General features: G+C 38.0%; 1 protein-coding gene across 1 annotated transcript in view; it reads left to right on the forward strand.

Moving 5' to 3' along the window:
- The window catches only part of ATP10A (ATPase phospholipid transporting 10A (putative)), a 116,761-nt gene that overhangs the window by 67,081 nt on the left and 31,773 nt on the right, over positions 1-17,907 (forward strand). The window contains exons 4-7 of the mRNA XM_074815015.1: positions 4,229-4,335; positions 4,441-4,572; positions 7,503-7,636; positions 9,205-9,457. Coding sequence (XP_074671116.1) covers positions 4,229-4,335; positions 4,441-4,572; positions 7,503-7,636; positions 9,205-9,457 — 626 coding nt within the window. The remainder of the gene's footprint in view (positions 1-4,228; positions 4,336-4,440; positions 4,573-7,502; positions 7,637-9,204; positions 9,458-17,907) is intronic.

A 17,907-nucleotide genomic window follows, 5' to 3' on the forward strand; every position in this document is an offset into this window, starting at 1 on the left:
TGGTACAATCTGCATTGAACACACTCTGGGTGTGCAGATGGACAGGCAGGCTACCAGTTCTACTCAGGTGCTTGCTTTAATACTGTTTTGCAGTTTCTGGGCTCTCAGATATCTCAAGCATATTTTCTCTTTTTTATTTCCCCTATAACAAGTCTTCTGTGTACAAAGAATAGAATAAAACCTAACATGCCCCCTGCCTGTATGGGTCTAGCCAGATTATGTGCAGTATGCATGGCAAACATTCAAAAATCCCATGCCAGGTTCCAAACCCAACAAAATTGGATTTAAAATCTTGTTTCTAGCTTTTTGTATGTATATGGACAAGGGAAAAGGAAAAGTAGTAGTTGGCATTCTGGCTTTTCAGTTTTTCTCTGAAAGTAAAAATTTTATTATTAGACAAGAACAGAAAACTTCATCTGATCACACCAAAATAAGTATAGCAAAGAATTATAAGAATATGAATACATGTGTGTATTTCTATTTCAAAGCTTGATATAAGATAACAAAACCAAATTAATATAAAATCATGTTACAGTTTTTTTAAGAAAAAAAATCTATAAATCTATACAGTGAGGTCTCTTGTGTGCTATAGTGACCCCACCTCTCCTGGAAAAAAAACCCACAAAACCTAGACTTAAGTTTCATTAGAACTGAGAGTCAGGAAATTTCTGACTGATGATGTGCACTGAGACTGTGTTTAAGACTGCTGAATATTTTCTTTGGGAGTGTCAAGCCTTGGAAAGTAATGCCAGCTTTACCATTTGCTTTGTAAGATACTTGAGAAACCAGAAAGTGAAAAATACTTTCTTTTGAATACAGTTTTGATATGTCACCATGTTATTTAATGCTAGTAAACATGTAACAAGGAAATAATAGAAGGCTGAAGTGAGCTACCATCGGACTTATTTTTGCACTGCTGTGTTAAACCAGGAAGCTTATTTCTACACAAACACTTTCAGAGTGCTGTAGCAAAGTACTAGCTAGCTGCATATGGTCTGCCCATTTCTCCTAATTCGTGGTGCATGTGTATATTAGATGTTTAGATACTGCATATTTGCGGTGTCATCCATGTGAGAAATTGCAGAGCAGAAGAGCATTGCACCTGCACTTGCCAGTGAGTTTCCTCACAGGCTAGCCTTCGCGTTCCAGGCGTCTGAGCAGCTTCAGCTGGCCACTGTTTTAAATACTGACAGAGAAAAGTTTCCTTCTTTGCCTCCAAAGTTATACTGGCCTGAATCCAGAAAGGGGAAAAACAGACTGTTCAGCCTCTGTAACAAGCTTAAGGTTTATAACTCTGCAGGGCTAGAAATGGGATCTAAGCCATCTCTCCACCAGACGTAAAGTTATAGCCTTGACAGGTTTGTTATCAAAGTGAGGAGTTTTATCTAACTCTAGTTTTCATTATTTTTTAATCCAGACCTGTATGTCTGTAATTTTTTTTTACGTTTATCATTAGCACCCAATTGCTTTATATGTATGTTCTGTTAGTCACTGAGAGTGAGCGCAGACAAGAAGGAAACAGTGAGTTTCCTCCAGTCCCTGCCAGCTTCTTTCTCCTGTATTTTGATTTCATCTATGTTTTGTGAAGGTCTGGTGAGAAACAGGTGAGTTGATTGTCTTCATTTGGATACGGAAGAGTAAAAAGCAGTACCAAACACATGTAAGGATGAGTTATGGTAAGAAGGCTCAGCCTGTGGGTGAGAATGGTAGACTGGGATCTTGGCACCTACAGGTTAACTTCAGATGTTGCACCATTGCTTTGGAGCAGTTGTATAAGCTAAGATAGTAAGAACAAATATATAATTGTACAGAACAAATACAGAAGTAATTGTATATAAATGTTGCCATGTGCAATATAGCTGTCACAGTCCACCGTTACTGTGAGTGTAAACAATTGATGAAGGCCATAAAATCATAAGCCAGAACAATTACTTCTTAAGTAGGATTATCTTTAAAAAGTCCCATTTGTTAACAGGAATCATAATTATCATTTAGAGTCTTTATTGGAAATTCAAACTAACATCGTCATGATTTACGAGAAAGGCTAATATAAAATTCAGCCTCAAAAAGCAGAGGAACGGCAGAACCTTGGTAGTAGTGTAATTTCTACAGTACAGAATCATTAAGAAGTTATTTCCCACAGTTTAAGCCCAGCCAATTTTGGGTAATTCTCCAGCTGGCAATCAGTGCTTACACCTATTGGCATACTGCAAGAGGGCTGTTGGGCAGCCCCCAGGTTTTGAAGCTCCTTTGGCAAAAGGTGAGGCAGTGGGTAAGGGAGGTTTACTGAAGAGGACAGAAGCAAAACCTCTGTTCTTATATCTGAGACCAGCAAGGAGGATGGGCTGAGCAGGGGAAGTTCTCTCCTGATAAAAAAAAACCCTTCATTTTTGTATCAGAATCGCAAACTTGATGTTACCTACTCCTTTCCTTCTCCATTGGTTTCTGTCTCTAGTCAGATGTTATCACTGCTGCACCTACCTCAACTGTCAAACCCACCACTTTTTCTCCATCCCTACAGCGAAAAGCTAAGCATACCTGTTGAAACACCAAGGCTTTTAATTTATATTTTTGAGCAGGGAGTGGATATAATATATTATATTGAACTAAAAAGGACTGTGTATATGTGTCTGTATATATATATATACACACGTATGTATGAATGTGTATGTATATGTTATTTGTGAGTGTATTCTACTCACTAAGAGCATTGACTAGAGGCTACATAGTACAACCAGCATAACAGCATAATCTGCCAAGTAGTCCTACTAGACTGGGGAAGAGTACAAAGAATTGACCAATGTGCACATTTTCTTCTTGCAGATCTCAGGATATTTGATATAGTCCTTCAGACCTGAGGTCCTAGAAGCATGTGCTAAAGCTAGAATTTTGGTCCTCATTTAGAAAAAGAAAAGATCCTAACAGTCAGAGAAAAGCGTGAAGATATAACCCAGGTGTGAAGGCTTAGAAAACAGGAAACAAATAAAAAGAACTCCACCTTTTATAAAAGGCACAATTTTAAGACAGTTTGCAGATTTTGGGGGACATAGGATTTTAAATGCTCAAATCCAGGTAGCCACAAAATTCAATGTTGCAACAGCACAACGTTAATTTTAGCATAGCACATGTGCTTTTCCAAGATTTCTCTTGAACTCCCACCTTTTACTATTTTTTTATTGCAGTCCATTTTTTAGACTTTGAAAGGTTGATGGTTTTGATGCTCTGAAAGTGAAGGCAGAACATTTAAGCATTTCAGACTTTGCTTTAATCTTCTCTGAGGCATTGGGATACTGCAGTTGATTAAATTTTATTCATTTAGAAGAGGTTTTAAATTATTATTTGGTTTGTCTTTTTTACCTAATAAAACATTCTAATGCTATTTTTTAATTGTTATTATTGTTTAGCATTTCCCTGATGACTCTTAATTCTCCTAAGACTGTTTTCTCTATTTCTCTGTCAGCTGAAATTTGAGTCAGTCCATACACAGCAGACAACAAGTTGTAGAGGAAATGTTACTGTGTTCCATTTTTCTCATGTGTTTTGGTGCTAGTCAATAGGAATCATCAGGGTGCAGGCCATTTCATCTTTCTTAGAGAGTCAGTGAGACACTTCTGAAAGAAATTTCTCTTGTTCTCACTGATGAACACATGGAATTTTTTCTCCTCTCTTTTTCACTGAACTGATGCATATTATCCCTGGCATATCTTCCATAGTATCACTGCTTCTGAAGCACAGTCCTTTCCCAATTTCACCATATTTCTTTCTAGGATTTCTTTGGTAAGAACATGTGAATAGTGGGTTAATCATATGCACTACACAGCTGCTCTTCGGTGGACTGGATTAACCATGATTGCACAGTTAATTTGTACATGCACAGAAAGTCCGATGGCTTTTCAAAGCATTAGATAGGCTGCACACATGATGTAGATTTGGCCTGCATATCTCTAGTGAGCATTTGTCCGGTACATTTGTATATCCAACAGCAACTGGTACTGCTCCAGCTAGGCTGCTGCATGTCTGGGATTCTTGGGTAGGTATTCTCAGTTTTCAAAGTCTGCCAAAGAATCTTCCCAGGAGGAAGATCTGAGGAAATATTTCACCATCAGATTGACAAAACTTTTAAACTTTGAAGATGTTTCCTGGGCTTGTTATATTACAGAGTAGTATGTTTTAACAAGCTTAATGTTTTGACATGCTGTGCTTTGTTCTGTTTTTAAATTTTCTGCAGTGTACATAAAAGTGGAAAAAAGGATGGACTGTTCAAAGAAAATCTTCTGTTACGTGGATGTACCATTAGAAATACAGAAGAGGTTGCAGGAATAGTAATCTATGCAGGTAAAAGCTGTTTTTCTGTCTGATGAGGCATACCACCTTTTTACAGTTTCCTTGAAATAATAACAAATATCCATATGACATCATTTGATGTAATTGCTTCTACAGGGCATGAGACCAAAGCTTTGTTAAATAATAATGGACCCCGTTACAAACGCAGTAAGCTTGAAAGACAGATGAATGCCGATGTCCTTTGGTGTGTTCTCATACTTCTAATCATGTGTCTGTTTTCTGCCATCGGTAAGTGCTCTGTAAAAGTAGAAACTTAAGTATCAGAATCTCTTGGATTAGCTTTATCAAAAACCTATGTATCTGCCAAAACATGAAATCCAAAAGCTGCCTCCATACTGTCTAATTTTTGTTGTGTTTTCCTCTTTGAAATCAAGATGTCTTGCTACATAAACTCATCTAAACAGCTTCTTAGTGTCAATCAAATATACGCTGTTAGTACCAGAGATATGAAGGCTTATATTCTACTACCCTTGATAGCATCCAAAAATGTCAAGTCCAAAAGAAGCCACCTTATAGCTAGTCCCCTCAAAATTTCAGGTGGTAGAGTGTAACATGCCATTAATCAGTCAACAAAGTAATTTCTGAGCAGAGAATAAACATAATTAGCACAGTGCTGTTCCCCAGTACTAGTTATTAAATCAAGGGCACAGTGTACAACATTGACACACTGTCCCTAAGGCTGCAGCTTGAACACAGAAGAAATAAATAAAAGGCCAAATCTGCATAAATCCAAGCAGAAGATTCTCTAAGACTTCATGGAGTGTTTAAGGAAATTCTGAGGTTCAGGTTAATACTCTTCAGGCCTTTTTTCTATTTATTTGTGAGAAAGAATTGAGTTTTACATTTGGCACCCAAAATGATTCTTTATATATGGCATATGAATTCCATATCCTTAATGTTTGTGTGTTTTGTAATGTTTGTGTGTGAGTCATATGGCATAAACATCAGAATGTTTCCTAACAACCGTGGTGTAGTTTAATAACAATCTTATGCCATTTTAATACGTCTCTGTGTGCCTTTTTCCAGGTATTGTTAAATGCTGCTTAAAGATGAGTATTTCCAGCTGTGAATCAGACATCATATTTGTTTCCACTGAGTTCATGACACTCTTCTGTATTGTCTCAGTGTTGGAGAGCCCCATCCTCAGCGCTGAAGTGCAGTGGTAGGCTTAAATGCAGGGAGTCACAGCCTGCAGCTGTCCCCTCTGCCACTGCATCCCAGGTGTTGCTCCCAGAGCAGCAGCCGTGGGGTGTGCGCTGCCGTGGCTTCTGTTCAGCCAAAACTCCTGAGATACATAAAGGTGAATGGGAGTTGGTGGCACACCGTAGGTGACACATATGATTTCCCTTCTGTCACTTCTGCTACAAGGCTAGAAACCAGCAGCAGAGGGACAGAGCAAACTGCTGGAGGTCGTAACAACCAAAAACAGCTGGAAAGAAATTTGCTTGAGCCCTTGGAAAACAGAAGTGCCTGGCACTTCAAGACGTGCAAAGCTGTATTCTGTAAGAGTCAGGCAATTTTTGTACCTTCTGTCAAGAAGGTATAAGTGGTGGTACAACACTTAGCTAATTCTGTGGAAAAGCTGAGTCAGGATATTTATATACTGATGTAGGTCATTTTCAGTGTGGGGCTTCCAATTCTTGCTGTCAAGAATAACAATGTAGACATCAATAAAGACATCAGTATGGTGATATGCTCATATTGGTAGTATGGGGACAAAATAATTTGCTCACTTGGCTTAAGTACTCTATTTCTTTTTCAAGAGTTCAGTGCTGAGTTTATATACCAAGATGTAAAGGACCTTGTCAGATGTGGCTTACAAAATATTACTTTTAAAGTAGACCTTTGTCCTTTTTTTCTCATTTCTGACATATAGTGAAGATAGTTTGAATGCTTCTTATTGTGGGGGAATTCTTCCTTTTATTTAATCTTAAAAACATGAGGCATGTGTTCAGTTCTGGGGCCCCCAGCATAAGAAGGACATGGACCTGCTTGAGCAGGTCCAGAGGAGGGCCACAAAGGTGATCGGGGGCTGGAGCACCTCCCCTGTGACGACAGGCTGAGAGAGTTGGAGTTGTTCAGCCTGGAGAAGAGAGGCTTTGGGAAGACCTTATAGCGGCCTTCCAGTACTTAAAGGGGGCCGACAGGAAAGATAGGGAGGGACTCGTTATCAGGGAGTGTAGGGATAGGACGAGGGGTAATGGTTTTAAACTGAAGGAGGGCACATTTAGATTAGATACAAGGAAGAAACTCTTTACTGTGAGGGTGTTGAGACACTGGAACAGGTTGCCCAGAAAAGCTGTGGATGCCCCCTCCCTGGAAGTTCAAGGCCAGGTTGGACGGGGCTTTGAGCCACCTGGTCCAGTGGAATATGCCCCAGCCCATGGTAGTGGGGTTGGAACTAGATTATCTTTAAGGTCCTTTCTAACCCAAACCATTCTATGATTCTGTGATACCATTTTAGGTCTTTCAGGACTGCAAATCCTAGCACTATACTTAGAAAGGCAGCTTTCTGTCTCTTTAACCAGAAAGTCATTTTCCCAAAATAATAATAACCTTATCTTTATTTAGTTATCAGCACAATCAATTAAAAAAACATTTTGAGCGAGGCTTAGAATGTCTTCTGTTCTTAGTTCCTCAGCTTCCATGCTGTTGACTCTGCTGATACTGTTATTTCATTAGTTCTGTAGATGTAGTGGTTAAGATTCACACAGTAAGATTAAAGTCTCTGCTGACTTTATCCAGCTGAAACTAGTTTAGTGATAGTTGGCTAGTGATATACCTAGTACAGTCAGTTGAGTTCTTTCATTTTAACACATCAAATATCACTGAAATCATTCACTTTCTGAAGAAGTCTAGTTTCTCTGCTGATTACAGAAAGATCCTAAACTACTTCAGACTAGCCAGCTCACTTTAGTTGGATAAAGTTATGTGAAATGACTTGCATGCTGTCATTAAGGCCAGACAAACCCCCTTCTCAAACCCCAAATCCCAGGGCACAAAAAACCATGATTTTGGGGCCTTTTTCAGAAGTCATGCAGAATAGTTGAAAAGAAATATCACTTTCCTCCGTAACTCAACTCCAAGAACAAATTCATACTATAAGCATTTTTCCTTGGAGTTAATTTGCATTTTTCTCTCTTTCAACTTTTCTGCAGGTCATGGCCTATGGGTATGGCAATATGGTGAGAAGAAGAAACCAATTTTTGATGTTCCAGGGCCTGATGGCAAATATTTGTCTCCTGTTTTAGCTTCAGTATATTTATTTCTGACAGTGATCATAGTTTTCCAGGTAATCAAGTTGTACATGCTGTCACCTCTGTTCATAGTTTGGTGTAATAAACCTATAAATGTGCAGTATGTCTAGTACCCCTTCTACCACTCAGTCATGTCAGAAGCTAATCAAGCACTGAACAGAAGTAAATTTAGTCACTTTAAAATTAAATTTTAATTGTAGGGAATCTGATAATATATAACCAGAAAGTTAAGTTAAATGAAAGAAGTGGTCTACCCAGTGGCAAAAAGATGATAACTTCTCTGAAAAATAAACAAACTGATGCACAGTAAGCTGTCAGAGCTCCCTTGGCATTGGAGAAGATAATCATCTGAGAACCTTCCCCAAAAGAGTCAAGTATTTTATTTTATGTTAAACAAGTAGGAGGAGATGGGATGCAATGGGCTCTGCTGGGAGAAAACAAGCTTTATGCTTTGTATCCACCAGCTGTGGACCAACACCTCATAGACTGTGGATGTGTCTCTGGGTAGTGTTCTGGTATGAACATAAGTTGTATACATTTTTAACTGCTTTCCAAAGATACTGCTCTTAACAACTCCGTATCTATAACAAACTCTTGTTAAAAGTTTTTTGGTTCTGAAGAGAAATTTTTTGAATGGTGAAGGTGGCGGTAAGTTAAGAGAAGTAACAGACTCATGTCACTGGGACACATGGAAATATGCCAAGTGGGACACTAGAGGAGGTTGCATTGCTGGAGGCAGCAACTCCTTTGTAAAAAGGACTGAAAAAGTATGTTAAATTACTTTTTACTCTAAAGTATTGGGTTGTGATATTGGTTAAAAAAATTCACCAACCTTTAACTGTAGTTTTTGTTTAAATAACCACATTTGCCACTTATATACATGCTGTAATTTATCCCTTATATCTAACTCAGCAAGTTAAATAATGTATACAGTCTATACAGTCAGGGATTTCTGCCCTGAAAAACATCTACAGAGAAAAATTCAGGTACAAATTAGGTATTTTATGGAGTTTTGACAATCCTTGGAAAACAGTTGAAAATCTTTTCTGGAGAAACTTCTTCTCACATCTCTTTCTCCAGCAATTATAAAATGTGTTCTTCATTCAAATAATCTCCAGTGCAAAAGCCAAGGCCAAAAAAGATTGTTCCTGTGGAGAGGTTAACACTTCTCACTTTGTTTCTCACATTCCTGCAAAGTGAATTTGTAAGCAGTCCATTATTTATGCAGAATAAATTTATCCCATTATTTCACATTTACAGGACTCTGACTGTACTGTCTGTTTTGAGTTGGTTTTTTTTCTTTTCCTTTCCCAGCTATTTTCAAGTTCATCTTATTAGCCTAAAAAATATTTGCTTCTGTACAAGTTTTGATAATCACCCTTCTAGCCATAATAATGCATTTCAATCTGCAGTTCACCATAGGTTTTCCTCATCTAACACAGTAAATAAACTCTTTTCAAATGTGATAATAGCTTTACAGTAGATGCTTAAAGTACATAGCCTCTTTATGTTCTAGTCTAGTACCAAGTTATCTGGATTTTACTAATTCATTGTATCCTTGCATCTATTTTCTTCTAATTCTCTTTCTTTTTGTGTATTCTAGGTTATGATTCCAATTTCTTTGTATGTATCCATTGAAATAGTTAAAATCTGCCAAGTATACTTTATTCATCAAGATAAAGATTTATATGATGAAGAAACAGACTCTCAGCTGCAATGCCGAGCCTTAAATATCACAGAAGATTTAGGTCAGGTGCAGTTTATCTTTTCAGACAAGACTGGGACACTTACTGAAAACAAGATGGTTTTCCGAAGATGCACTGTTTCTGGAATAGAGTATTCCCATGATGCAAATGGTGAGCTCATGATCTTGCATTCTATCTAACAGTTGTACTTTGGGCAATCTGAAGTAGATTCAAAAATTACTGTAATCTTAAATCAAAAAGAAAAAACAAAAGAAATTGCATGTATCCACTCAGCAAACTCTGAAATAGCTGTTTTCAGACTAGTAGAATTTGATGGGTTTGTTCAGGTAGCAACGACAATCTTATCAAAGTGTTCTGTAACATCTACAGTATGTTGTCTAGACAATTAAAGCTTAAAGTACTGGCTTTAGCTCCTGATAACAGTAAAGCACTTGAGCACATGGCTAATTTAAGCAAATTGAATAGTGCTGCTGGTATCACAATTGTTTGGTGTGTTTGAAGTATACTACATAAAATACTAGTTTTAAGCATACAGCCAGATTAGTGTCTGATTGAATACCTGGAATAAGATTACCCTTTTGTGCTGAGAAATAAATGTAAACAAAGCTGCTTGTTTTCATATTAACAAGAAACATAATCTGATCTAATAGCATATTTTATGTTACCTTTGTCAGATTCTTTTCAGTGCTCCTGTCTGACAGGTGTCTGTGTTAAGGTATCTTTACTGCTGTATGAACACTGCAGTTAAGAGAATATCCCCAAGTATCAGGTTCTTGAAACACTAAAAAGTCACTCTTTGTCACAAGGGAAAGTGAGAGTTGTCATCCCTGTGTCATCTCATCAGCCTTTTAAAACTATGACGTGATTTCCTGGTTTGTGATTTGTTTGTCATTTGTGTTATTTTCCTCTAACATCTTGTTATCAGTTTTGACATAACAGATCTTAACTCTTCAAATCATACTCTGTATGCAGGGAAATATTGATAGCTACAGTACTGCATTCCTATTTGCAAAAAGTAAGTTTCTTAATCTACATAACATATAAAGATGACTGATTAGAAAGTTTTCTCAAAGACCATCACAGAAGTTCAGCTTACGAATAAAATACAGAATAAGAGAAATAATCAAAATAGACTGGAAAATGTAAAACATGCTTTAGAGAGTTCATAAAATTCCAAATTAGAGATATTTTGAAGTTTTGGATGAGGCAAGGATTGTTCTTTTTCTTTCCTACTTTAATACTGAGAACTTACATTTAAGGCACTCTTTTTCAAGAATCTAGGTGTTTGGGTAGTGTTACTATCCCAGTGTTACAGAAAGAACTTAAACAGGGGGAAGCTGTGACTTTCTACCTCTGTACTGTAGGTAAGAAAGAGAAGAATTAGGATTAAGAGTGTTTTTCTGGACTCCTAATTCTGCTTGTGACACTCTTATTCTTTTTTTCTTCTTCTTTGCCATTGATCGTTTGCTTGTTTATGCTAATTTCAGAGTGTACTCTGTTCCTTGCAGGAATGATGATGGTACTGCCAACTAAAACAGTGCAGAAAAAGTGTTCTTATGAGCTTGGTATCATCAGCTAATATGTAAACTGAACTGAATTCAGGAGCCTGAGGCTCTTGAATTTGAGTATTGAGTTTCAGATCTTTTTTCTTCAGATATAATGTATTTAACAGAAATCTAAGTTTGTGCATGCTTTCCTCTTATGATTTGAGATTACAATATATATGTTAATGAAAGCAGAGTGAGTTTCACAACAAACAGAAGTGTCAAATAAATACGGAAAATAAACTCATTCTTTTCACATATGGCTATATTTAGGCTTTCTTGTAGCTCCAGTCAGTATAAAATTTCTGACAAATACAATTTTTAAATTGACACAGAATTTATACACAATATTTTACACACAGTATTTTTTTTTCTTCTCCACAGAAAATAGGTCTTTCTCTGTCATTACATATATAAATGGTGATAATTTCTATTGATTTTGTTCCCTATAATCAGGATTAATAACACAATAAAAACTGTTATTCATTCAAGTCTTCTGTTAGCTCTATTCTCCAGTCTGATTGTCTAACCATCTCTTATCTTTACTGCTGCTGAAACCTTTTTGTTTAGATATGGTAAAATGTCTATCACAGCTCCTTCTGGCTTTAGGGAGTGCATCAAGAACATTTTATTGCAGTGTGCTTACTTACAAATGATATGTCAGCCACTTTTTTATGTCTTATATCAGAGTACCTGCATTCCCCTTTGAGGTTTTGGGGCATATGTTATAACGGATGCCATCCTCCTCTGCACCTCAGGTTTTGCTGAAGATTTTGTGAATAAGAAAATTCTAATATCTTTCACTTGGCAAGTTATCTGAGGCTGCCATATATGCAAGAACACCAAGTAAAATGCATCTGCCTTTTCTTACCTATTTCAAAGATGAACTGTGTCTTTCTTCACTTATCTGAGTAATTTTTCAGGCATAGTGGTTTGTTACTTGGAATCAAACTCGGAGTAGCACTGTAGATGAAGAAATGAATTTAAAATTGTTGTACGCAGGTCAAGATTCAAAAGCTGAAGGTAACAGGTCATCCTCTGCTGTGAAACCAGGTATCTCAGGATGGAAATATCCTTGTTCTGAGCTCTTTGACCTAAGTTTATTATTCTACTGTGGCTGGGTGGCAGTGCCTGTTATTCCAGTTGTTTGACCCTTCTCGTGATAAGATCCTGTTTTCAGTTATGGATAGTTTCACAAAACTTTAACTATTTGATTCAAGTTTTCCATGCCAGATGTTTGTCTCGGGCATGAATTCTGGGGGAGAAATTTCAGTCAGAACAACTCCACTCAGCCACATCCAAGAATTAGGCTAAGATGTAACACACTTTTTTCCCATGCTAATAAAGTTCTGGCAAATTTTCCTCTGAAGTCATCTAAAGGCCCTATATTCTGGGGCTCAGCCATGCGTACACAGAGAGGGAAAGTTATGCCTACAGTGGCAGACTGAGGTCTGAAATTTCCTCACTTTGGAATTTTAATTTTCTGTTGAAGCATTTTTTCTGCATAATCTAGGACTGCTGCATATCTGTCAATTACTCAGTCAACAGATTGTGCATAGCCTTCAAAAATTTTCTCTATGCTGCATTTTAAGCTTGTCTCCCTAAAATTTGTTCAGTTATCCCATTCTTTTCCAGTCTACAGGGATTGTTATACTGCCTTTGTCATCTCCATATCTGTGTTCCTTCCAGTAGTGCATTAAGCAATGTATGTGATTTACTTATGTGCAGCTTGGTCTTTCCCCTTCTTCCTCTCCCTATGCATGCAGTGCACAATTTGTTTTGGTTTGGGGGCTCCTTAAATGGCATACACTACACTGTGTTAAGTTTGGCATATTTGAGGCAGCATGTCTTTTTCTTGAGAGGTGGGAGCGCCCTTATTTTCTTTGGAAATTTGTTCCACAAAGCCGTGTAAATTCCCCATGTGAAAGGTGAGCTTTATGATTACAAAGGAGAGTTCTGTTTTGCATCAGATGTGAACATGTTAATCATGGGTTTTGTCACTGAGGCTTATGTGGACCTTAGGCAGGGTTGAAGCAATTAAATGCTCCTAAAATAAAAACTGAAACCCTGAACAAGACTTCATACTTTTTTTAGGTAGTATAGGGAACAAGGGGCAGTTTTCATGGATTTGCTGGAGAAAACATTTTCCTCCAGAATTCTCTATTAGCTCTGAGTTTCTTATGAGGCTGATGGCGGTATGCCCAAGGGTATTGCATTGTTTTAGTCTAGACAAGAGGTGACAAAAACATGAATAATAGAGGCTGATAAATTGCACCAGCGTGGGACAGAATCTCTTGTCCAACTGGAGGTAGTACAAAGTATTATTCACATGTACTCCTATGCGAGAGCTTAGCACCGAAGAGAAATCCAGGAACACTTGTGAAGGCTGTGAGGAAAAGTGTGAGTGTTAACTCAGCAACAGTTCCATCATGCAAGCTCTGTCAAATGTTTATCATTGAGGTCACCTGTAATATTTTGGTGATGGATTATGCACTGATCGGGATCAAACTATAGGAATTTGCACAGCCCATCTGGGCCCTGTAGAGACTGTGTTGATAAGTGTGGGATTCTTGTTACCTAATTGTAGATATTTGTATGGAAGAGAGTGATCTAGTGACTTTACATTTACTGGAAAAAATTAAGCATTTGAAGGATGTAATTCATCAGACTTGTTTTAGACATCTACGTTTGTTGTCAAATATGTGCCTATTTCTCCATGGTTTAGAATTCTAAATACAGGTGAAGAGAATTCCCACCTGGCATCTGTATGACCTGCACTCTTAAATCTGTTCTGTTGTTTTTTTCAAAGGCTCTTGATTTGCAGAGTGTTAATTCAGGAGAAGGGTATGTCATGGACCACTCCAAGTGGAAGATGATTGTCCCATTCATAAATGTCCTGGGCATTTATGGAATGCCCATTGACACTATACTCTGGTTTAATCCCAGAATTATTCTTTGAGTCAGTATCTCCTCCTAGCCCAAAAGAGAGTTAGCACACAAAAAAATGGAATTGTTTCCTATATGTAAAATTACATTGCCATACCATAGCTCTTCCCTTCAGGCTAGTAGACAGCTTCTAATGATTCTTGGAACTGGCCATGCCCTAAATCTGTCTGCTAATCCCAGAGATAATAATGCCCAAAAGCTGACTGTGCTTCTGAAAGTCATTATATGATTTAGCTACAACCAGATGCTCTTGGCCTGACATTTGTCCCAGTTGTTTTCCAAATGCTGAATTTATCTCACTCTTGCCTATGGGGTGTGATCTCTGTTTTTCTAGTTTTAGCCACCCATTGTATGGAACTTTTGACAAAACACGAGTTGAATCTCCATGAATGAAACCACACAAATCTGAAAAATCTGAATTTTTCATTCTTTGCATTCCACCCCCTTCCTTCCAATGACTGTGAAAAAACCTCTAGACAGCATAAGAATAAGAGAAGTTTAGGGGGGTGAAGGCAGATGATGAAAACCTCAGTGATTTTCTCTCACCCAGCAAAGTTTCTTAATCACTGAATCTGAGGAAGAAGGAGTTTCTTTCTGCTTTCTAATTTTTCTTGCTGAAGATTGGCCAGCAACTACTTTTCATAGGAAAGTGCATTATATTAGAAAAGTATCTTAGTTTGCTGGGCTGTCTGTAGTGGAACTTTCTTACTCTTTTTGTATGTAGTCAAGAGAACATAGACTGCACATTGCAGCCACATTGGAGAATCGGATTCGGTAAAAAAAAAAAAAAAAAAAGGGATAAAATTCAATGAAACCTTTTCCATAAATGTGGCTGTTGCTTCCAGAGGGACTTCTCATCTCCAGCCTTTACAATCTGACAAACTTCAGAAATCAGGATAGTTCTTTTAGGCCTTCCCCATGAGGATCAAAACCTTTAGCAGAACTGGGTGCTTCAGGCACTCTGTACAGCTTGTTTGTAGTTTCTCTTTACATTTGTTATTACTTTTTGAAAAAATTTAATTGGTAACTGAGGAGAGAACCAGTGCCAGCAGATGTAGAACTCAGTACATTGGGAGTGCCCCATTTTTAATCCTACAGAGACAGAATAACTCATATTTAGAGACAGGTAATACTTTTTTTATAGGCATATACCCACACTCACAATTGCTCTGGAAAATCTCCAGAGAAGTACAAATGATTTCCATTTCTAAGTGAAGTAAAGAGCTCTTAATGAAGAACTTAAGGTTATTCATTTTAAGCCCCTAGGGATGCCAGAAAGGGAGAGGAAGGAAAATCTTGGTGTTTTCTAATCTCAAGATTTGTTCTTATGGGGAAGTTCCTGCAAAGTAAATTAAGATTATGTTAGCACACGTACAAATTTATAGCATGCTAGCTGCTCTACAGACTCTTTATATAGACACTAGAGTGCACTTCAAAGTGAAATAAGCTTGCACTCATAAAATAATAAGGAAATATGGTGGTGTGGTGGTGTGAGTAAGTACTGCACATCTAGATTAACCTCATTATAGTTCAGTAACTGCCTTATTCAATGATTTGTGGAAAAATGGAATTATCCCATGATAAAATCAGGGCCCACACACTGACAGATGAATTATTCTGGTTTAGGGGGTCTGCAGTTTTATTCTGCTCGAAGGGAAGTTCTTTAGAGTTTCCTGATCCCACTTTTCTAGTTAGTGGAACATTAGCTCTGTGGCAACAGTATGTCTGTCAGCCTGCAAAATGGATGCCTCATCACAGAATATAGATAGCATGGAAGGTAAACCAAAACCAAACAAAACCAGAAAATAATTAAATAAAAGGGTTTTTAAAATGAAAGAATGTCTCTTAAAATACTTAGCAGCTACTACAGGGGTTTTATTGCTAGCTTACTGTTGTCTTTTGAAAGATGGAAGAGAGTTCATGGAATAAGTATTAAGTATTGTTTCTTCTTTGTGCTGTAAATATCAAATGAACTAGAAGATAGTGAAATTTTACTTTCATCAGTTGAATTGCTGTGTTTCTCAAAGTTGTTTGTGTGTTGGCCCTTAATAAAAACTCTCTATCAGACAAAAGATCAAGGCCATCAATTTTCAGTGCTGAAACTGAAAACCATCCCACAACAACGTCTTTCAGGTTATAATGTTCACAGGAAAAGGTTCTGCATGGTAGAGGGCTGAGAGGGTGGAGAGAACAGTGTGTTCCCAGAGAAGCAGGCTTTGCACAGCTGAAGTACTGTGAACCTTAGCTATAACGTAACACTTGAACTCCATTTCATTATTTCTTCGAAATTCTTAATTCTTGCTGCATAATATGTAAGACTGCACTTGAGAAAATGTTGAAAGGTGCTAAGGCCTTTGTTTATTATCAAGCTTACCTTGGTATAAACTGAAATAACACCATTTGTATCAAAAGAATTACATTTGACTTGGTTAAATGAGATTCTAGTCTTGTATCTACTTCTTTTTCTCCTGTTTTCTCAGTGGCAGGAACAATTAAATGAATGTGCTACAATGAAAACCTGTATAGAGAGCAAGAGATAGCTCATTGCATAACTAGAAAAGACTGCACTATTGGTATACTAATAAATAAGCTGAGTGCTGCATTAGGAAACAGCTTTTACTATGCTGAATAAACAAAATATTTTTAGATGTAATGTAAGAAAGAAGAAAGAGCAATGAAGAATACAGAGTTATGGTATGCAAACATAACTGCATGGTGCATGAAATGCATTCTCTGCTTAACCATAGAGTTTTTATATATGGAACAAAATGATAGTCAGTTCAGGGTCTTTGGAGTCATGTATTTCAAGATGTATTTTCAGAGCAGAAGCTTACATTAGGTATGATTATTTAAGAAAAAGTGTCCTTTTTTAAAAAACTGTGCTCAGAAGGGAGCTGGACCAACTGGGTAGCACATTTTCTGAAGCTGAAAAGAATAGTTGTAGCCAGTCTTTTCCCTGACAAGGAATATTACCTGTTACGGGAAGTGCAGCATTCTGTCTGTCTACCATTCAAATGCCCAAATCCACAGTGAGGAAGATTTTCCGTATGGCAAATCCAAGCTTTTCTTTTGCTTTTCCTGAGAGAGGCTGAGTGTCCACATGTCACACCAACTCTCCTTGACACTGGGTTTGCTGCTAAGAGCCTTAGTGAAGATAAGGCACAAAAATGTGCTTCTTATGATTGATTTAAGTCTTGAACGTTGCTAAAGTGCAGAACACCTTGCTGGTGTGACATCTTAAGCAGTGGTTTTTCAACCTGGGGTTTGCAGCCTATAACTAGGAGCCTGCAGAAGATAATTAACACACTGATGTTTTAGTTGTTGCTAAGTAGTGCTTGTCTTAGGTTAAGGACTTTTCAGTTTCCCATGCTCTGCCAGCAAGGAGGTGCACAAGAAGCTGGGAGGGAGCCTGGCCAGGACAGCTGACCTGAACTAGCCAAAGGGATATTCCATACCATAGGACTTCATGCTCAGTACATAAACTGGGGGGAGTTGGCTGGGGGCAGATTGCTGCTCAGACATCGGTCAGCAGGTGGTCAGCAGTTGCATTATGCATCACTTGTCTCTTCTTGGGTTTTATTTTCTCTCTCTTTTTAAAAATTATATTCCTTTTCATTACAATTATTATATTTTTTTTTATTGTTATTTTTATATTTTATTTTATTATTAAACCCTTCTTATCTCAACCCACAAGTTTTAATTTTTTTCCGATTCCCCTCCCCATCCCACTGGGAGGGGGGAGGCATGAGCAAGCAGCTGTGTGGTGCTCAGTTGCTGACTAAAGTTAAACCACAACAGATGTCCACACGGCTCCTTCCTTCCTCTCATGCCTGGGTTTCCTTTGGAAGGAAACTGGGATGCTGGGGGGGAACAGTGAGCAACCTGGCTCACATCTTGATCGAGGGCCTGGATCAGTACAAGGACATTGAATTACTCGAGCGTGTCCAGAGAAGGGCAACGAAGCTGGTGCAGGGTCTGGAGCACATGTCGTACGAGGAGCGGCTGAGGGAACTGGGGTTGTTTAGTCTGGAGAAGAGGAGGCTGAGGGGAGACCTCATCACCCTCTACAACTACCTGAAAGGAGGTTGCAGTGAGATGGGGATGAGTCTC

The sequence above is a fragment of the Strix aluco genome, chromosome 2, assembly GCF_031877795.1.
Source record: "Strix aluco isolate bStrAlu1 chromosome 2, bStrAlu1.hap1, whole genome shotgun sequence".
Lineage (NCBI taxonomy): Eukaryota > Metazoa > Chordata > Aves > Strigiformes > Strigidae > Strix > Strix aluco.